Source organism: Xyrauchen texanus, chromosome 44 (genome assembly GCF_025860055.1).
Source record: "Xyrauchen texanus isolate HMW12.3.18 chromosome 44, RBS_HiC_50CHRs, whole genome shotgun sequence".
In the NCBI taxonomy this organism is placed as follows: domain Eukaryota; kingdom Metazoa; phylum Chordata; class Actinopteri; order Cypriniformes; family Catostomidae; genus Xyrauchen; species Xyrauchen texanus.
In genome coordinates this window covers 21,438,569-21,460,952 of record NC_068319.1, presented here as the reverse complement: position 1 = coordinate 21,460,952, position 22,384 = coordinate 21,438,569, and the positions used below count along the sequence as shown (strand labels likewise).

The 22,384-nt window shown below is 39.9% G+C and overlaps 2 protein-coding genes across 4 annotated transcripts in view; both read left to right on the top strand.

Annotated features, from left to right (window-relative positions):
- The first annotated feature begins 930 nt into the window (after positions 1–930).
- On the top strand, positions 931–4,231 carry tmem230a (transmembrane protein 230a). The gene is made up of 4 exons (XM_052117702.1): positions 931–1,121; positions 1,696–1,807; positions 1,880–2,002; positions 3,643–4,231. The coding sequence occupies exons 2-4, from the start codon at positions 1,709–1,711 to the stop codon at positions 3,781–3,783; spliced, it is 363 nt and encodes a 120-aa protein (XP_051973662.1). The 5' UTR covers positions 931–1,121; positions 1,696–1,708; the 3' UTR covers positions 3,784–4,231.
- A 4,248-nt stretch (positions 4,232–8,479) lies between these two features.
- Positions 8,480–22,384, top strand: part of LOC127636788 (protein turtle homolog A-like) — a 50,801-nt gene continuing 36,896 nt past the window's right edge. For all 3 annotated transcript variants that reach the window (XM_052117521.1, XM_052117519.1, XM_052117520.1), the window contains exon 1: positions 8,480–8,680. The gene's annotated coding sequence lies outside the window, so the exon portion shown is untranslated. The remainder of the gene's footprint in view (positions 8,681–22,384) is intronic.

Sequence of the window (22,384 nt, the reverse complement as noted above, 5' to 3'; positions counted from 1 at the left end):
TCGATAGTTTTCAGTTTCAGATGTCATTGTAGAAATTTAGTGTTCACAGTCAGCCATGATTACTTTAATCAGTGAGTGAAAGTGTCAAATAACTGGACGGTTACTGAGATTAAGCGAATAGTATTCAGCTGGTCATGTGATTCTAACATGGCAGCCCCCACGTGCGGACCCTCTTCCTGTAGAATAAAACAGCTTTAATAAGGTTACTGATATGAGTCTTCACTTTAATGTGAGTTGTCATGATTTCCTACATATATTGCAAAATTACAATTAATGTCTTTAGTAGAGTTTGACTTTTCTAATGTGGAAAGAATAACTGAAAGCACCTTTAACATTTTGCTCAAAGATAAAAATAAATAGGGAACTACATACAGAAATAAATAAGTTATTAAAGAAATATAGACATATTGAATAAAAAAATCAACTTTCAGTTTAGCATTTAATTGAACATTTTTGCATTTTCAAATATTATTTATGTTTTATTTTTTATTGTTTTTGCAGTGATGGGTGTATTTGTTTTTTGTTAATTAATTATGTCTCGCACATGTCATTTTCATTTTTATATACATTTATATTTATGTATTTACGTATTTTCTGATTTTATTTATTTATGAATTATTCTTGCAGGTTTTGTCCTCCATATGTTTTCAACTCTCAAGAGAATAAATAAAAGGTGACGGATTAATGTTTATTATTTTTTATGTGCATTTCACCAATATTATATATGATGTTTTCTGTGTAAATTAATATCCAAACAATTAATATTATATTTAATATTAATATTCATTTAATTTTACAGCCAAAATCTTTATTTGTTTAACTCAAATAATTTGAATAGTTCTTATTTGCATAAAATCTAAGACGAGATACTATTGGATGTCGCCGTTGCTCTTTCCTGCGCTTGCGCAGGTTAGTATGAGAATCAGGAAGTAAACAATGACAACAGAAAGACGAGCAGTGTTTTCATAGGGGGAAAAATGGAAGTTTTATTATTGCTCTGGAAGTAGTCGTAGGAAATCAGCCAGTCTGCTCGAAAACGTCAAATAGCGACTTTGCTTATTTTGCCTTCTTCTGAAACAGTATTTGCTTAAAAGCACGTTGAAAGCGTGTTTTATTAGTTGGTGAGTATATAAACGCCTCAATAAACCGAGCAACTATTACATTGCATCAGACACTAAATACATTAAAAATGTATGTAATACTGAGTGATCGTTACAGTAGTCCAGCATCAGGCCACAAATCGAGTGATTTTACCTGTTCTACTTACTCAAAGAATGCATGAGAAACGGCAGCATAAAGAAATAAATGCATGTACGATTTCCCAGCAATTCATGCTCCTTAAATTATATAGGATTTATATGATTATATAGCTTCATTTTTAGAATTATGCTTGCAATGACCTTGAGACAGTGCACTTCATCAAGATGTTATTAATTTACTGTTATATTTGACATCTAAATGGGCTGGTAATCAGACTAGCACTGCACAGTCTTATTCCCATGACAGTTTTATCTAGTTGAAAACACCTCACCAAAATGAAATATATTGGTTCATTTTGAACCAACTTAAACTGGTATTTTATTTGAATTGAAGTGTTTGCTGCACTAATTGTAATGCATTATGAGCCAGAGTAAACCACACATGCGCTCTCAGATATGAGCTTTTATTTTGCTATTCCTGTTCATCCTGATCAAGCCAAGACACAATCATGATGCCAACTCGGAACAACACAACCAGTGCCGCTCCAAACATTAAAGTGAAATACTCCAGGCTGGCAGACAGCGATGAGGGCTACATTGATCTACAGGTGAGAGGAACTGAGGCATAAAATCAGCATATTTAAATTTATAGATTTAGCATAACATCTTCTGTTTTACAGTTCAAGAAAAGCCCACCAAAAGTACCCTACAAGGCTATCGCCCTGGCAACTTTCCTATTTCTGGTTGGCTCTTTATTGATTATTGTTGGATCACTGCTTTTGGCGGGATACATTCATGTTATGGTGAGTAGACCAAAAATATGGAAATTGAAAAGAAGACGTTTATGAATGAGAAATCAGTGTCATAGTGTGATATGTTTTAATATGATTCCTGCAGTTGCAACCCTTCACCTCAAATACTGACAGTTTAAACATTAATGTAAATGTTTTAAACTGAACAAGTAAACAAAGACTATATATATATATATATATATATATATATATATATATATATATATATATATATATATATATATATATTAGTGTGTGAATCAATTAATCTTCTCATGCCAAACATTGTTTGGGCTGAATGATTATAAATACCTGCACTGAAAACCCTAATAAGTTGACTTTATTCAATTGATTGAGTTATGTCGTCTCCAAAGCGTGTGCAATTAAGTTCACTTAACTTGGTGATCATCTTACAGAATAAACTCAACTATTTAAGTTATGGTAAAATAAGTACAAATAAATAAATAAATAAGTTCAAGGAACATAGATATATGAGTTATGAGCCCAAATCTTGACATTTCCGCTAGAGCTGTCGGAATTAACATGTTAATCACATGCAATTAATTAAAAAAGTTTAACTTTAATTTTGCTAAATCGTTATTAACACATTTACTGTTAATACAGCATAACCACTTGTTGGTAGGGCAGAAATGTTGTAATGTGTCTGCCCAGAGTCATTACGCTGACACACACACCACAGCAGCGCTTCCCTGTCAGTGATAACATGATGGAGAAAGGAGCTTTTAGCGCTATTATTTCATGTACAAAACAAGCCCAGATGGGACTTGTGATAGAAATCAAGTATTTTCAGCACATTTTATTTGCCACTATCACTATGCTTTTCCCATGGAGTTCAAAGTGGCGCTGGATGCTACCGTTGAGGCTCTGATGAAATCATGAAAGCAGCTTAGCAATTGCTGTAACAAAGTGGATAGTGGCAGTCTACCGGCATATTAATATTGTGGAGGATGAGAGTTTAAGAGATTTAATGTCCACTGCAATGAATACTAAACCTTTGGGGACTAAAGCTAACTTTACCCAGCAAAGGTGGCACATAAGCTGCATCTGAAGTGGCATTTAGATGTGTTTTCACAGGGCAGGAATAAATGCATTTACACAGCAGTTGCAAATGCATAAATAATGCTTTGAGATAAATATTTTAAATGTAAAATTATGAATATAGAAATACTGTATGAAATAAATTAAAATATGACTGACTACTCAACCTATGGGGACTAACCTCTCACTTAAACTATGGGAAACGTATAATGTTACTTGAATTGGTCCTATTTTAGTCCATTTCTATCTTTATATTGTGGAAGACTTTTTTGTAAAATGTTAATAAAGCATAATATTTATACATATTGTTTTGTTTTCTTTCCTAAGTTGGAAGTAAATGCATTTTGACAGGAAAATAATATACAGTGTAAAATTTCAGAATTTTCAAAATCTGTGATTAATCACTATTAACTTAATAAATAAAAAAATAAAAATGTTATTAAAAATTTTAATCAACTGACAGCTCTAATTTAAAGGAATTTGCATATCTCTCAGCACAAGTAAGAACAATGTAGTATTTTAGTTTTATTGACTATGTTTGGTATAAATGTATTTGTCAGTCATTTAAATAATAATGTTCCCTCTTGATTTAGTACCCAGATCGCACAATTCCAGTAATCATCATCGGCATACTCATCTTTCTTCCGGGATTCTATCACCTGCGGATTGCTTTTTATGCCTCCAAGGGGTACCGCGGTTACTCTTATGATGACATCCCTGACTTTGATGACTAAACCAATCCAGACGTACTGAATGCTGTTTACTTTGAGTTTTAGCTGCAACTGTTGCATGATTTGCCTTTGGACTGCCATCCTGTATTAACTCTGAGTTTCTCTAGAAGAGAAACTATGGCAAATGTTGGCCTGGCTAAGCTTATTTGAGAGCTAAATACCTTTATTTAACCAAACATAGAAGTGCAATATTTAGAAAAATAGAGTATTTATTTAGCTAAATCCATAAAAAGCCAACCAAAGTATGCTTATATTTTTGTAGCCTTTGGCAAAACTTTCTTCAAAGAAGTTTTCTATAGTTTTAAAAGCTTTAAGAGGTACCAAGTGTTTTTTTTTATATATATCGCCTGTGTTATTTTTATAGTTTCCATAGCGGTATTTGTTTTGATGTACTGGTTTTATTCAGCTTTGTATGTGGTTTGAAAATGATTGAATAAAGTACTGATGTTGACCTTCATTTGGTGTCACCATAACTAAGAGTGCGAAGGATGTGTTGTTATTGGATGGATTTAAGAATTCGTTAAGTATACATTATTTAAAAAAAATGTAATTACAAGGTTTGGTGATGCTTATTAGACAACGAAACGTTATTATAAACAGGTTTTTGCAGGTTGTGTTGACTTTGAATGTCACAAGTCATACCATAAATTTAGCAAGATAAAAAAAGTAGATTTTTAGAATCCAGAATCATGTTTTGTGTTTAGAATTTTTTCACTTGAAAAAAAAAAAAAGAAGAACATTAAGGATAATTTTTCATATATTGCTGTTCAGCCATGATGTCTATTTGTATGTGGAACCAGAAGGCTAATTCGCCATGGGTTCCCTCAGGAATTTCCTTTTTTTATTTTTATAATGGGATTTTTCAATTTCTGAGAAAAATACACCAATCAGCCACAATATTATTTTTTTTTATACCCTTTTCTCTCGATTTGGAATGCACAATTCCCACTACTTAGGTTGGAGGACAAGTCTTAGTTGCCTCCGCTTCTGAGACTGTCAATCTGCTCATCTTATCATGTGGCTCGTTGTGCATGACACCGCGGAGACTCCGTATGTGGTGCTCATGCTACTCTCCGCGATCCACGCACAACTTACCACATGCCCCATTGAGATCAAGAAACACTAATTGCGACCACGAGGATACCCCATATGACTCTACCCTCCCTAGCAACAGGGCCAATTTGGTTGCTTAGGAGACCTGGCTTAGGAGTCACTCAGCACACCCTGGATTCGAACTCACGACTCCAGGGGTGATAGAAAGCGTCAATACTCACTGAGGTACCCAGGCCCCGACCAAACACAACATTAAAACCACCTCCCTAATAATGTGTAGGTCCCCCTCATGCCGCCAAAACAGCACCAACCCGCATCTCAGAATAGCATTATTAGATTATATTCTTTTTACCACAATTGTACTGAGCTGTTATCTGAGTTACCGTAGACTTTGTCAGTTCGAACCAGTCTGGCATTCTCTGTTGCCCTCTCTCATCAACAAGGCATTTCTGCCCGCAGACCTGACCCTTACTGTATGTTTTTTTTGTTTTTGGCACCATTCTGAATAAATAATAAATAAATAAAAACATGAAGGTCACACAATATAAGGCAGGTGGTTTTAATGTTGCTGATCAGTGTAAGGTCTGTTGTAAACATTACTTGAAGATATTTGGAAGTTTTGCTCTACAATATTAATTACATACAGTACATTCATATATTGATTTTTTTTTTTAAAGCAGCTGTGTTTTTTAAAACTTTTTTAACATTGCAAACAAGTTGCTAGATAAGGACTAAAAACCACAAGCATGTGAGTGTGCGTGCCTGATGAAAAGGAAAATGATTGTAGTTCTTATCTTGCAACTTGTTAGCAACATACTATTTAAAAAAAAAAACAAGCCAGTTTCAAAATTCACATTTGAGGTTTGATTGTGTAACATATTTTAGAACAAAATGTCCAAGTATCTTAAAAGTGCACTCATTATTTATTTTTTCTCTCATTTAAAAATGTGTCAGTGTAAGCCACATCGACCTACAGTTGAACACCTTAGCCAAATACATTTCAACTTGTGTTTTTCACAATTCCTGACATTTAATTGTAGAAAACATTCCCTGTCTTAGTTCAGTTAGGATCACTTTATTTTAAGAATGTGAAATATCAGAATAATTGTAGAGAGAATGATTTAATTCAGCTTTTATTTCTTTCAGAAGTTTACATACACTTTGTTAGTATTTGGTAGCATTGCCTTTAAATTGTTTAACTTGGGTCAAACATTTTGTGTAGTCTTCCACAAGCTTCTAAAAATAAGTTGCCTGAATTTTGGCCCATTCTGAACTTTGTAGGCCTCCTTACTCGCACACACATTTTCAGTTCTGCCCACAAATTTTCGGATTGAGGTCAGGGCTTTGTGATGGCAACTCCAATTCCTTGACTTTGTTGTCCTTAAGCCACAACATTGGAGATATGCCACACTGAGGCCGTTGTGAAGAAGGCTCTTCTTCCTGAGATGGCTTAGGAAGTTGGGAATGAACCACCACATCCTCACACGATCCTGCACCAGCACTGTAGAGATCATCCTGACTTGCTGCATCAACACCTGGTACGGCAGCAGCACCGCCCTAAACCACAAAACCCTGCAGTGTGGTGTGAACTGCCAGCCACGTCATCGGAGGTGAGCTTACCTCCCTCCAGGACATCTTTACCAGGTGGTATGTGAAAAAGCTTGGAGGATCATTAGAGACTCAAGCCACCCGAGCATGGGCTGCTCTCACTGCTACCATCAGGCAGGTGGTATCGCAGCATCAGAACCAGAGGACATTTATCCCAAAAGTAAGATCTTTGTCCCCATGTGCATTTGCAAACTGTAGACTGGCTTTTTTTATGGAGGTTTTGGAGCATTCACTTTCTTGCTGAGCAGCCTTTCAGGTTATGTTGATATAGGACTCTTTTTACTGTGGAGCATTACTCCAGCATCTTCACAAGGTCCTTTGCTGTTGTTCTGGGATTGATTTGCTCTTTTTCGCACCAATCTACATTCATCTCTAGGAGACAGAATGTGTCTCCTTCCTGAGCAGAATAATGGCTGCGTGGTCCCATGGTGTTTATACTTGCATACTATTGTTTGCACAGATGAACGTGGTACCTTCAGGTGTTTGGAAATTGCTCCCAAAGATGAACCAGAATTGTGAAGGTCCACATTTTTTTTTCTGAGGTCTTGGCTGAATTCTTTTGATTTTCCCATGATATCAAGCAAAGAGTCCATGGTTACACCTCCAATAGACTCCAATTAGCCGATCAGAAGCTAATTGCCTAAAAAGGCTTGACATAATTTTCTGGAATTTACAAGCTGCTTAAAGGCACATTTAACTTAGTGTTTGTAAACTTCTGACCCACTGGAATTGTAATATAGTCAATTAAAAGTGAAACATTCTGCCTGTAAACAATTGTTGGAAAAATTACTTGTGTCATGCAAAGTAGATGTCCTAAACGACTTGCCAAAACTATAATTTGCCAATTTGATATGACTTCAACTTAAGTGTATGTAAACATCTGATTTAAAATGTACTGTAAAAAAATGACTGAGTGCACCTTTAAAGCGATGTTTACCACACACTGTTTTACTCATAAATCAAAACCTGCCATAAAAATCCACAGGACAAAGAGAACCCGTGGCTCAAAAATGCTCATTTTCTTCTGGGGTTTTTGGAGAACAAACTAATCGCCTATATTCTTGCAGTATATATAGAATGTGTACTGTCTCCCACAACGCAATACATGTACGCAAATGGCTAAATTATGCAGTAATGAGACAACAGTGTAAACTTCAATCGTTTCATAATGCGTATCACATACAATTTTTAAAGAAATAATGGGCAGTAAATAAAACATACAGTAAGTGCTCTGTTTTGAAGAGTTAGATTTACATGGACCCCATTGAATTGCACAGAACTTTACTGCCCTCTAGAGAAAAGTTGTTGAAAGTGTGAGAAACACCGCAGTCTGACCTCATACCTCCCGCCCACACTATCGCGGATGATTATACTGATAATCATAACTCTGGCACAAGCGTGCCCGAGTACCAGGAAAACTCGTCTAGACGGAGGAGAGTACAATCATTTAATAAACTGAAATGGTTGGCATTGTCTACTATAATTATTATTCAGAAGAAGGATGTATGATAGATAGCCTATATGATTTTACAGTAGAAGTTACTTTGTGTCTAAGAAATATAGCCCAAATCACCATTAAAGAACCAACACACTCAAATCATTGTCACATTATTTCACGTTCATTAGTTTAGTGATTGTAATCACAGGAGTGGTGTCAGAATCTGGGCCAAAGTAAAAAAAGTCAATAAAAAAGTCAATAAACACACCTTTGCATTATGAGGTCAAAGTTATCTGCCACATTTTTGTTTTGCATGTTTCTGAGGCACCTTCCACATAACAACACGCCTAGTTTATTTCTGTATTCAATATTAGCCGTCTTAAAGAAAACTTTTGAAACATCTAAAATAAAAAGGAACATTTCCATTGTAATTAACACGGAAAGTTTTGTTTTTCCAGACTTTTTTATTGCGCACCGGTCAGTGTGCGCTCTCCGCGCATGCGCTTCCGTGTTTGCATTCGTTATGAAGGAAGTGGGGAGGAGTGAACTGACGCGCGAGAGGTGCGCTGATGTCAAAGCTGCCATAGAGACAAAGTTTATGCGCTTGGTTTTCTTCACCACAGTCACAACGATGTGAGGAAAATGTTTTTTGTTGTTTGGAAAGTTTCTGAAGTTGTCCATAATAATTGCTTTTGATATGGAAACAACACTGAATGAGTAATATTATTTGGGATTATTATATGCGTGGTATATTTCCGAAAACAACGCTGCTGACAACAGCTGATATATGAAGTGATACAGGTGAGTATACTGTAAGCAATAGAGCTGACTCTGGCAAGATGTAAATAGATAGTTTATTTTAATCTATTTGCTTTTTGACATGGTCAGATTTGTTAGGCATTTCTAAATAATAATAAAATAAAATAATGAGGAAGAATATTAACATTATATTGTCCTTACAATGATAAATAACAGGGAATCTAGTTGTGTTGCTTGGTGACACTGTAGTATGGAATGACTGAAATGAACGTAGCAGTATTTAATTCTGAGGAAATAGTTAAAGTTGCTTGTTTAGCTTGGTTAAAGTGATTAGTGTTGGCAATAAATTATCTATCTATCTATCTATCTATCTATCTATCTATCTATCTATCTATCTATCTATCTATCTATCTATCTATCTATCTATCTATCTATCTATCTATCTATCTATCTAACTGTCTGTCAATCCATCCATCCGTTCATTAGTTCTTCCTTTTTTTTATACTTATGAAGTTGTACAAAACAACCACTGTCCAAGTAGATTATGACAAAATATTATGAGTGTGTTTGTTCATTGTAGAGATGGTTGATTTATTTAGTATTTGACTCTCAGTGGTGGGACATTGTGGAGGAATTCAAGGGTCCAAAGGGGTTTGTGGGGCAGATCGAGGCTGATGAGAGATGAGAATGTTTTAATATACGTGATCAAAGTATAGCCTGCCAAATCGCCTTGTATGCTAACCTTTATCCAGCGTCATAGTGCCCTACAATAAAAAAAATACTTAGGTTATCACATAGGACTAGTTATCCTATTTATGGCCTGTTTGTCTATTGCAACACAAAACTTCATGCATTTCAACATTTGATTGCCTTAATTTTTTTGCTTGTGTTTGTTAATTCTTGTACTGTCTTCAAAGTTCATTCAAATGCTAATCAAACTCGCCTAATCGAGTGCAAATAATTCTTATTGAGTGCAAGCAAGGGTTATGACAATGGATTTTCCTTTTTTGTGGAATGTCAGCCCAGTGTGGACCTAGGTGTACAGTAGATTCAGAGCAGGTCACATGCTTAATGTAGTCAAATTCTCAGTATACCACAGTGTAAATTTATGCTGGTCAGAGACTGCTCTAATAATGTTTTGTCAAGTTTTCACTCTTATTATACCCCTTGGCGTAGATGGCGTATTGCGAGAAAGCAGCATTCTTGTTTACATGCACTGTATAAACGGTGTACTCTTTACTCCGGTATACATCGTATCAGTTAGTAAGCAGCTTTCTCCAGACCAATGTAATTTTCCTGTGATGCTTATGTAAATAACAAACATGGTATCCGAGGAAGACTTCACTTTTATATTCTCTTTTGCTTCTCTTTATTTCAAGATATTCTAGAGCTGTTGCTGTGTTTGTTTCCTTAACTTTCAATTGCAACCTGCAGCGGAATTGCACTATAGAGGGGTTTCCCTTTACGTAAAATACTGGGATTCCCTCTATGTATCAGTGCTTATGCGAGAATGTGAGGGATCATCAATATTTTACTTTGGTGTGTATAAATGGGTATAGTTTATTGAATATGCTTTTCCCACTGTACTCCCCGAAATGTTTTATTGACTTGTTGTTGGGCTCCATCCTATGACGTTTGATTTTCGGTCTGTTCCACACACATGTGCACTCTTCAAAAACCTGTTTGAACACAGAGTATGTGTTTACATGGCTACATAAGCGGCTTTCTCTGGGAGAAACCTAGGTGTGTTAAACCATTTTCTCTTAATCCCTTAAATGAAGTAAGGAAATCGGCGTTCTCGTTTACATGATGTTTCAGAATACCGCTTTCTGCAAAAAAGGCCCGGAATAACCCGCTTTCTAAAGTGCATGTAAATGTTGTCACTGCATCCAGATTATCCTGGATTAAACAGATAACTGACTGTCTGACCAAATCTGTCATAATTCAGTGACCAGACATACACAGTGCCATGCAATGCATGGATTAAGGCACTTTATACACATTTACATGCCACCTGCATAGGCAAAGTTGTTACATTGTTAGCACTGATTTGGAATATGAATAATCCCAAATCCAAATCTCAATTGGTGAGTTGTAACTCAAGACTGGGTCGTTGGGTCCTGCAGATGGCAGGGGGATAAAATAACGCTGAATGCAAATAAAATGCAACTAAAGAAATAATTGTGCGTTGGGATCAATTTTGAATAGGGAGTTGGAAAAGCTCTTTGTTGCTGACGTCAATGGCTTTACGTCAAATCAAACGGTGTTTTGGCACAAATGTAACTGTTACTTGGTAGAAACTAGCCATATCAGTGTTTTGTGCAATGAATTCATGGTTTCAGATAAACAATTTTAGTACTGTGTTGGACCACCACTTCTTGTCGTGTTACATTTTGATCCTGAAGCAAAACTTGTTGACAACCACTGGCCTAGTCAATGCATCTTAAATAATGACACTAATGCTACAAATGGCATAGTTTGCATGGTTGACTGAAGTGCAAGGGGTTGTTCATTGAGAATGTGACACTTTAAGAAAGTGTTCGTCCTCTCTGTCATTGTGTAAACATTGTGTTTGCTCCCTGTCATGTCAGGAATTTGCATGTTGGTCAAGACTCCCAAATTCATGGTCAACTTTTGGTTTCGCATAATATATTTCAGCATGTGACGAACAGTGATCTCGTTTCTTCTCTAAGCTGAAATCAATATCAGTATAGCATTTTTAACTTGTTCACTTGGTAATAGAATGAGCATAATTGAGCCAGTTATCTATCAATATTGTATTTGTATAGTATCTCTGAAATGAGTGTGGAGAATTTTCAAAGTGCACATCTGGCTATATCATCTTCCCATCAAGGGTATTGTTGCCTGCTCTGTAAAATAATGCATATGGGTTAAGATCTCTGACCTCTACAAATCAATTGTTAGTGCATTTAGTTGATTAAATCCTTTCAGCTTTGGTGCACCCATGGTCATGTCAGCAGGGATTCTGCTCAGAGCCTGCTACTGTTGATTGTTCTGTTTATTTGTACTGGTGAAATAATAACTTTAGCAAGTAACACTAGCTTTCTCACTATGGGATGACTTCTGTGTTTATGATTTAAACAAGTATATACACTCACCTAAAGGATTATTAGGAACACCATACTAATACTGTGTTTGACCCCCTTCCGCCTTCAGAACTGCCTTAATTCTACGTGGCATTGATTCAACAAGGTGCTGAAAGCATTCTTTAGAAATGTTGGCCCATATTGATAGGATAGCATCTTGCAGTTGATGGAGATTTGTGGGATGCACATCCAGGGCACGAAGCTCCCGTTCCACCACATCCCAAAGATGCTCAATTGGGTTGAGATCTGGTGACTGTGGGGGCCATTTTAGTACAGTGAACTCACTGTCATGTTCAAGAAACCAATTTGAAATGATTCAAGCTTTGTGACATGGTGCATTATCCTGCTGGAAGTAGCCATCAGAGGATGGGTACATGGTGGCCATAAAGGGATGGACATGGTCAGAAAAAATGCTCAGTAGGCCATGGCATTTAAACGATGCCCAATTGGCACTAAGGGGCCTAAAGTGTGCCAAGAAAACATCCCCCACACCATTACACCACCACCACCAGCCTGCACAGTGGTAACAAGGCATGATGGATCCATGTTCTCATTCTGTTTACGCCAAATTCTGACTCTACCATCTGAATGTCTCAACAGAAATCTCATCAGACCAGGCAACATTTTTCCAGTCTTCAACTGTCCAATTTTGGTGAGCTCTTGCAAATTGTAGCCTCTTTTTCCTATTTGTAGTGGAGATGAGTGGTACCCGGTGGGGTCTTCTGCTGTTGTAGCCCATCCGACCTCAATGTTGTGCGTGTTGTGGCTTCACAAATGCTTTGCTGCATACCTCGGTTGTAACGAGTGGTTATTTCAGGCAAAGTTGCTCTTCTATCAGCTTGAATCAGTCGGCCCATTCTCCTCTGACCTCTAGCATCAACAAGGCATTTTCGCCCACAGGACTGCCGCATACTGGATGTTTTTCCCTTTTCACACCATTCTTTGTAAACCCTAGAAATGGTTGTGCGTGAAAATCCACGTAACTGAGCAGATTGTGTGAAATACTCAGACCGGCCCGTCTGGCACCAACAACCATGCCACGCTCAAAATTGCTTAAATCACCTTTCTTTCCCATTCTGACATTCAGTTTGGAGTTCAGGAGATTGTCTTGACCAGGACCACACCCCTAAATGCATTGAAGCAACTGCCATGTGATTGGTTGATTAGATAATTGCATTAATGAGAAATTGAACAGGTGTTCCTAATAATCCTTTAGGTGAGTGTAGATCTGTGTTATTATAGTGAGAATGGTTGAAGGTTTCTTGTGTGAAAAAAACATGGTGGTTTGTTAATGCCTGTCTTTGCAAAATAATTTGTGGTGTTTTCTTTGTCTCTTTGAAGTATTGTTCAAACTTAATGGCTTTGTTACATCTTAGAGGGTTGTCACTTCATTGTGTCTTTAGGAGAGCAGGCAAAAGTAACCCAGCATACCATACGATTAATTAAAAAAATTTAACGCATTAAATTTGGTTAATTGCGATGAACGCCTTTACCGTTAATACAGCATAAACCAGCAAAAAGGCTGGTGGGACTAGTAAGGAAACTTTGCGATGTTTCCACCCAGATTCATTACACTGATCCGCACACATAACAGCCTTGGGAATGGACCTCTAAGGACCTCATAACTAGGGATGTACCGATACTGGTATTTGTATCAGTTCCAATACCACACTCATGTACTGGTACTGGTATTCGTAAAAATGCTCTGATACCAAAACCGTTACCATCTGACATACGAATGTCATTATATCAACATTCAGCACACAAATTAAAATCACATTATGTACTAGTGAGATTATTTTACAGCAAAAACTGTAATTTAATAAAATAAATATATAGTTTGCATGAGTGCTGCACTGCGCTGCACTGCAAATGTGAGCATTTGTGCATGTGTGGAGACAGTGTCGTGCTGATGCCAGCTGCAGGTACCTTTTAATCCTCCTTGGCTCTTACAGGGAACACACCGTGATGAGCATCGAGCGCTCTGTTTGAAGCAGATGACAGCAAACAGAGCTTAAATTTACTTTGTAGTGTGAGACACAAACAGAGTACATACACTGCCTGGCCAAAAAAAAGTCGCTGTTTGGATTGAAATAAGCAGATACTTAAGAGCCTATGATTGGATCATTATTGCAGTGATTAATATGTTTCAGCTGGCAACTATTTGTTTAACCCTAACGGATGCAGTGTGTGGCTTCTCATTTCTTAAACAACCATGTCTGAAGATGGTCACGGAAAAGATGTTACCATGTTTCAGAAGGGTCAAATTTCTGGCCTGAATCAAGCAAAGAAAACAACTAAGGAGATTGCTGAAATCACTGGAATTATGTTAAGAACTGTCCAACGCATTATTAAAACCTGGAATGATAGTGGTGAACCGTCAGCTTCGCGAAAGAAATTTGGTCAGAAAAAAATCTTGAATGATCGTGATTGGAGATCACTAAACACTTGAAGTCACATCCAAAAAATTTCTTCACTGATGGCACGGGCATATTCCAGGATGACAATACCAAGATTCATCAGGTTCAAATTGTGAAAGAGTGGTTCAGGGAGCATTAGAAATTATTTTCACACATGAATTGGCCACCAAAGAGTCCTGACCTTAACCCCATCGAAAGTCGAGATGACGGGAGAGTGGTTCTACTCTCCCGTCATCAATACAAGATCTCTGCCAAAAATGTATGTAACTCTGGATGGAAATAAATGTTGTGACGTTGCATAAGTTTGTCGAAACAATGCCACAACGAATGCACGCCATAATCAAAGCTAATAATGAAATATTAGAGTATGCAACTTTTGGCTGTTCTTTTTGAATGTCTATGGAGGAGATGCTTCATTACGCTGAATAAACTGCTTTTGTGAGGAAACAGCTCATCATTTAAGGAATTAACCACATGCCTACTAATCTTCAACATGTTTTACACTAAATAATTATTTTGGAATGAACAGCATATGCAGTTTACTATGATAAAATTTCTTTTTTATAAGAGAAGTCACTGACAATTTTGCGACAGGTAGGTGTCAGTTTACGGCTCTCCCCTTTCATTTGTATGGTATCTGCAAATGGTGACTTGCTGTCGTAGCACGCTAGTCGACAAACGCAGAGATTGTTATCTCAGTATAGATTATCTCTGGCTCCGATCATATGTGAGAGCTCCTTGGCCAAAATAACACAGAAACACTTCAAAATAAAAGCTCAGTCAAAATAAAAGCTACATTTCAATAAAAAAAGTATGACAGAAGTGTAATATTCACTGTTATACTACTACTACTACTACTACTACTAATAATAGTGATAATAATAAATCAATAGTAATTGTATTATCTTTAAGCAATATCTCACATCTGTGATGCTCTGTAGTGCAGCACTTTATTTAATAAAATATAAATCCACTGTATTCTGTATTTTGCTGTGAGGTTCTGAATAAAAGCACTTAATTTGATTTAAACAGGACAAGGTCATGTTGAAAACGAATTGTTATACTTTCAAGTTTTAATGAATTTATTCATTTAAACACCATTGTTATGATAAAATTGACATAAACTGATGATATGCAGTTAAAAAAAAAATAAACAAAACAGGTATTAGACTCAGTATTGGTGAGTACCAAACAAAATGTATCGATACTTAGTCTCAAAAAAATTGTATCGGAACATCCCTACTCTTAATGCTATTTGTAGGGTACATAACAAGCCCAGGTGTGACTTGTGATAGAAATCAAGTACTTTGCAGCCTCTGTAAGGTGCAATTTAATTACCACAGAAGCAGGTGTCTTAACTATGTGGAGTTCAAAGCACTGCTTGACACTGGAACTGATGCGCTGAACATGGCTTCACTGTTGCTGTAACAAAGCAGAAAGCTACAGTCTGTCAGGTGATTCATATTGTGGAGGACGAGAGTTGAAGAGATTTTATGCCCATTGCAATGACAATGCATCCTATGTGGGGACTAGTTCTATCAATTAGTCAAACTCCCACAAAGACTTTGGGAAACAATTAATGTTACTTGAATTGGTGCTGTTTTAGTGCATTTATGTTTTTAATCTGTGGATGGCTGGAACATTTTAATAAAGCATTACATTGTTATATATTGTTTTGCTTTCTTTCCAAAAAAGGATTAATCACGATTAACTATAAAAACGTATGTAATTAATTGTGATTAAAATTTTTAATTGACTGACAACACTAGTTTTTAGCAATCTGATTGATCAAGACAAATTAAGTGAATGAAGTTTGATGAGAAAAGCATCCTTCATGTCAGGTTTTATTTGGTCTTTGGTCTCATTTAATAGGCTTTCAAAAATATACACAAAATCACACACAAAACTGGGCTTGTTGCTCTTTAAACCTAACACTCCCTTATTCCTATCTGATATGTTAGATCTTATAAAGCCAGCTTGCCCATTAGACATGTTTGATTTACTTTGTCATCATTGTTAACTCAACATTGGTCTGTTGTACACAGAATAGATCAAATACAAATAATTGAATGACTGGTAATCCTTGTGTATTAAGCTTAAAACCATAAGCTTTTAATGAATGATCTAGCCTATATTTAGCTTTCACGCTCAATTTGAGTCAGTTATTTTTCAACACAGCCAGATTTGTTGACTGAGACACATTTATTTAGTTTATCCACTGTAAAAAAGAAAGGAGGAATGAAATAGGGTTGTGAATCAAATTCTTTCAATTGCTTGAATTCGAATTAGCATAACCTTCAAAACTGACCCATTTCCAAACTGTGAAACTCACTGTGAATTTGGTGACAGTAGGTCAAAAGCTCTTCAGCTGAAATTAGTCTATGCTTACTGAAATTCAAACAACAACCCTAGTGGCCGTAGCTGGAAGTGGTGTTGAACTAATGGGCAGGTGTGAGCTCCAGTTTCCAGGTGAAATATCCACAGAGTGGCTTCAAAAGTGAATTGTATTTTTAGTTTTAAATTATCTAATTTAGTCAACAGGAATGCATATAAATCTTATGCACTAACCGAAATCCCAACCCTAATCCTAACCATCAGTGGAGTAAAAATTTTAATTTACAGTGGGAAAATTCAACTTCCAAATCACCCTTGTCACTGATTAAATTAACTGGGGTGATATCAGGGTACTGGAACATTCATTAGAAACGTCTCGGGTTACATGTGTAACCCTTGTTCCCTGAAAAAGGCGGAACGAGATGTTGCGCTGCTAAGCGCTACGGGGAACAGCTTTCGCTGTGAGCCGAGCTGAAATAATGTGTGGAACACGTCAATGAACATTGAACGGAATTTATAGCCTCGGTTGACGTAATCATTAGATGCACTTGAGGCCAGGCTATAAATGGATACGTCACCAGGTGTCGTCAGATACTTCTTTTTGAAGAGCAGTCCTGGGACGTCCCAGTGCGGCAAAGCAGCGCAACATCTCGTTCCGCCTTTTTCAGGGAACAAGGGTTACACATGTAACCCGAGACGCTCCTTTACAAAAGGCTTCACTTTGATGTTGCGCTGCTAAGCGCCACGGGAACGCAATACACACGCTGTCACGACTTGGGGCTGTCCGGACCCCTACGGTTGTGCAGTGTACTCACAAAACGCGAGAGGTCTCAGACATGAGCTTGAGATGTCGACTCAAGGGCATAAGAGCCCGGAGTAGCATAAACATCTAAACCATTCAATTTTGATGAATGTGTGTGGAGAGGACCAGCCTGCCGCATCACAAACTTGTTCAGGCATGAGCTGAGATGTCGACTCAAGGGCATGAGAGCCCGGAGTGCAGAACATCCAAACTAAAAAAGTCCAATGAATGTGTGCGGCGAGGACAACCTGCCGCATCACAAACTTGTTTAGGCATGGGCTGAGATGTCGACTCAAGGAGATAAGAGTCCGGAGTAGCAAAGCATCTAGCCCATAAAGTTCGATGAATGTGTGCGAAGAGAAACCTATCGCAACACAAACTTGCCATAAAACTGATGAATGTGAGCGGAGAGGACCAGCCTGCCGCATCACAAACTTGCTCAGGCATGAGCTGAGATGTCGACTCAAGGGCATAAGAGCCCGGAGTAGCAAAGCATCTAACCCATAAAGTTCGATGAATGTGTGCGAAGAGAACCCTATTGCAACACAAACTTGTCATAAAACTGATGAATGTGAGCGGAGAGGACCAGCCTGCAGCATCACAAACTTGCTCAGGCATGAGCTGAGATGTCAACTCAAGGGCATAAGAGCCCGGAGTAGCAAAGCATCTAACCCATAAAGTTCGATGAATGTGTGCGAAGAGAACCCTATCGCAACACAAACTTGTCATGAAAACTGATGAATGTGAGTGGAGAGGATCAGCCTGCCGCATCACAATCATGTTCAGGTATGAGCTGAGATGTCGACTCAAGGGCATAAGAGCCCGGAGTGGCAAAACATCCAAACTAAAAAAGTCCAACGAATGTGTGCGGAGGGGACAACCTGCCGCATCACAAACTTGTTTAGGCATGGGCTGAGATGTCGACTCAAGGGCATAAGAGCCCGGAGTGGCAAAACATCCAAACTATAAAAATCTAATGAATGTGTGCGGAGAGGACAACCTGTCGCGATCACAAACTTGCTGCAGAGGGAGACCTCTAGCCAAGGTTTTAGAGGAGGAGTGCCCTCTGGTAGAGTGCGCCCTGAAACCTACTGGCGAAGCTTGACCGCCACCGTGAGGCCCAGGCAATAATGAGGATGCCTCTTTGAGGGCACCCCGCCCACCAAGCCGTGGCAAACCGCAGTGGCCAAATACAGCCTGGCAGTGGCGAGGCAAGTGCCCGCTGACAGTTCTTTCTACAGAAAATCCAGAACTGAAGCAAACTGGCAGTTAGCTGGTTCTGTAATAAGAACTTTAGCAGAAGGAAACGCATGCAGGCGCATTTGGCGCTTATCGCTCAGCCCTCCCGAGGGGAGGGGGGACTGGGCCACTCGGGAGAAGTAGAGGAGACATTGCGCTTATCAACAGAGGCTAAGAGGTCCTCTTCTGCCCTGTAAAATCTACCCAGATCAGTTCCAAGTGGAGGGAGCCCTAGCACTTGAAATGCTCTCGATGACCTCAAGGATGAGAAGGTCCTCCCTGTTCGGAATCGCCCAAGCGAGCCGCCGAGGAGAGGAATTAACTCCGAGAAACATATCCTGTTCGGCCAGCTTAGCCATTATTAGGAGGCAAGACCCTTGCTGGTGAACATTGCCAAGACTCCCGGGAGCAGAGAAACCGGGAGAGAAACACATACAGACGCATTCTGGGTCATTTATGTGTCTTAACGTCCAGACCCAAGGGGGCTGGGTGATTTCAGGGAGTAGTAGAGGAGACATTGTGCGATTCATAGAGGTGAAGAGGTCCTCTTCTGCCCTAAGATCTCACCCAAACTTGTTCCAAGTGGAAAAAGCCCTGCATTTAAAAAGGTCTCGATAACCTCAGGAGAGAGCCCTGTGTCCCTCAGTTGGTACCCTTAGGGGCCAAACATGAAAGATTCCACAATTTGGGGCAGGGATGAAATATTGCCCTGTGCCTGAGATAGAAGATCCTTCCTGTTCGAATCGCCCAAGGCGAGCCGCCGAGGGAAGAGATTAGCTCCGAGAACCAAGCCCTGTTTGGCCAGCTGGTGCTATCAGTAAGAGGCAAAAACCCTTGCTGGTGAACTCTGGGCAACTACTACCTTAGGGTGGAGTTCTTAACTCCCCGCTGGTATTTCCTGTCTGGACCGTGAATCTGCTCTCGTGATAACGGGCATCCAGGGATATAACTGACCTGAGTGACAGGAGCTTACCCTGGGCCCTAAGGAGAATCCAATGTGTCAGAAATACAGCTGACAAGAACGTGGGTCTCCTTGAAGATTTATGTAAGAGGCTACCGCTGTATTGTCCACCCAGCACCAAGACATGGCAGCCTCAGGAGGAGGTATTTCAGGGCCAGAAATACAGCCATCAACCCGAGACAGAGACTGTGACAACCGAGCTGATGACCCTCCTATCCCCTTAAGCTGGATCTGACCACTTAAGGCCGCTACCCCGCCCATCAGGGAGGCGCCTGTCGTTAGCAGTCTGCGACAACAAGACGCACCTAGAGTGGGACCCAAGGCAGAAAACCGGGTCTGAACCACATAGGAAGGGAACGAAGCCTGAGGCGCTAGAACCCTATTTAGCCCAGGGGTTTTGGCCCTTGGAAGAAATCCCCTGGCTTTTGGCCACAACAAAAACGGTCTCATGAGCAGAAGGTCCAGAGGGATCACCGTGGACGCTGCTCAGCCCTGAGACCTGGAAATCATTGGTACTGATAACAGTGCAACCTTGACCTAGCCTGACTTTGCTCAGGGTGATCTGAATGGACTCAATCCTAGCGGGAGACAGTTGTGCCCGCATTGAGATTGAACTCCATGCCCCGATAGACAGTGTTCTGAGTGGGAGAGAGGACGCTTTTCTTGGCGTTGAGCCTCAACCACAGAGAAACAGATGAGCTAAGACGATGTCCCTGTGCTGAAGTGCCAGTTCCTGGAACTGCGCTAGGATCAGCCAGTCGTCTACGTAATTCAGAATGCAGATGCCCCGGAGTCGCAAGGAGCCAGCGCTACATCATGCATTGTGAATGTGCGGGTAAAAAGGGCTAGGCTGAGTGAAAGAACCTGACCCTGGAAGACTTCGCCCCGAAGTGAACCTCAGGAACTTTCCATGTTGTGGCAGAACTTCTAAATGAAGTATAGAAGTGCGCCATAAGATCGATGGTGACCAGCCAAACGAGTTGTAGGGCTTGAGACACGACCGCCTTGACAGGCATCATCTTGGACTTGAACACCCACGGGTAGTTCAAGCTTTAAGATCTAAGCCAGACGCCACCCCTCACCCTCCATGGGAAACGGAAGTATTTAGTGTAATAACCTAACTCTCTCTCTGGAAGGGGAACACATACCATGGCCCCTTTAACCAGGAGATTGAGTTTTTTTTGTTTTTACAAAAAGAAATCCGGCTTACGGTAGTGAGAACACGCCGTTGAAACACGGAAAAGCGGCGAGAGAATTAAATCCTGACGCTCTTATAAGACCCACAGAAAAGAATATATCCGCAGAAGTTTCCACGCTGCCAGGATCTCTGAGATGGGTATTATATTTTAACACTTCCTGTTGAGGGTTGTCGGGTGTTTTAGCGCCCTGAATAAAATGCAGGAACAGCTGAAAACACCCGATTTTGACGGAAGCCTCTGCAACCCGAAACACCAAGAGGTGGCGGAATGGAGGGGCTTCGAGGGGGTACCGGAGGGGTGAAGTGAAGCACGCGCCCGCCCCAGGGGAGCTACCCCAATCTAGGTGCAAGACCGCCAGGGTTTCTCTTACTAGAATTTATAGTCCTGAGGTCTTGCTTCGGGGCTGGCGAGGGCGGTGAGACTGTCCCCAATCCCTGGAAGGAGGAGCACGACTCGCCACGCTTTGCTTTTGAGCCTCCCTTCAGTCAGGACTGAGGTGGGTCTGAGGCTTGCTTGTCAAGCTTAGAACCCACACTCAGGTCGCCCAGGAGGTCAGCCTGGTACGCCTGAAAAACAGCATAGTGTGCAGAGCAGCACCAGCCTGACCTGCTGCTTGATAAGCCCTTCCCACTAAAGTGGAGGTTGTCCTACAAGACTTTGAGGGGAGAGAGGGCTTTAGTGACGATGCCGAGCCCGGCGAGAGATAGCCCTCAAGCCGCCTCTTCGACCGGGCGGCATCACTGAATACCCCGTGCCTCAGCACCCACGTATAGTCGAATATAATGACGCCGAGGGTATGTGAACACGGGAAGAAAAAAAAAAATATATATATATATATATATATATATATATATATATATATTTTTTTTTTTTTAGGGTTCTCCATGAGAGAAAAAGCTCTTCATGGAGGTTATCAAAGAAAGGGAAGGGACCCATGAGGCGCTCCCTTTCTGAGACTGGAAGATAAAATCTATCCCCTAATTTGGAGCGTTTGGGGTCTCTTTTCGCGTGGCCAGTCCAATCTGGCAACCGCGACGAGTAACAACATCGAGCAATTCCTCCGTGATATTTTTTATCGCGGACGGAAAGCTCGAGGCGGAAGAGAATTGCGATCCACCTCATGATCCGAAGAAGCGCCGAACGCCGCCGAGATCATGTGAAGGACCAGCTGGGTTTGGGGAGAGAGTGAGAGAAAGGATCAACCCATCTCTTGCACCTCAGCCAAATCCATGCACGAGCCCCACGAACGATCTTTTCGTGAGTGCTGACTCCGAAGCAAGCGTAGGCGAGCACAACGCACTCTGCCTGTTAAAGCAAATCGCAGTGCTCGCGACCGCCCTGCTGCAACGCCAGAGCAGCGTGCTCTTACCCCCAAACAAACAGCAAAAACTGATGTGTGCCGCCTTCAGCTATAGAGCGAGAAGAGAGGAACACGCACTGTTTGCTTTCAGTCATTCTCTCTTTTTTTGAAATATATATATAATATTTTCTAAACAGAAGAGAAAAATAGAACAACATTCACTGCACACTGCCTAACTGATTCTATCTCCTAACAGAGGAAAGAAAGTTTTGACAGGGTGTGTGAAACACACAGAAACAGAATCGCTCTGAAAAAAGAGTTTTCTGACGACACCTGGTGACGTATCCATTTATAGCCTGGCCTCAGGTGCATCTAATGATTACG

Coding starts and splice junctions, on each gene's coding strand:
- tmem230a (XM_052117702.1), top strand. CDS start 1,709: ATGATGCCAACTCGGAACAACACAACCAGTGCCGCTCCAAACATTAAA. Junction 1,808..1,879: donor AGGGCTACATTGATCTACAG/GTGAGAGGAACT, acceptor TCTGTTTTACAG/TTCAAGAAAAGCCCACCAAA. Junction 2,003..3,642: donor CGGGATACATTCATGTTATG/GTGAGTAGACCA, acceptor CTCTTGATTTAG/TACCCAGATCGCACAATTCC.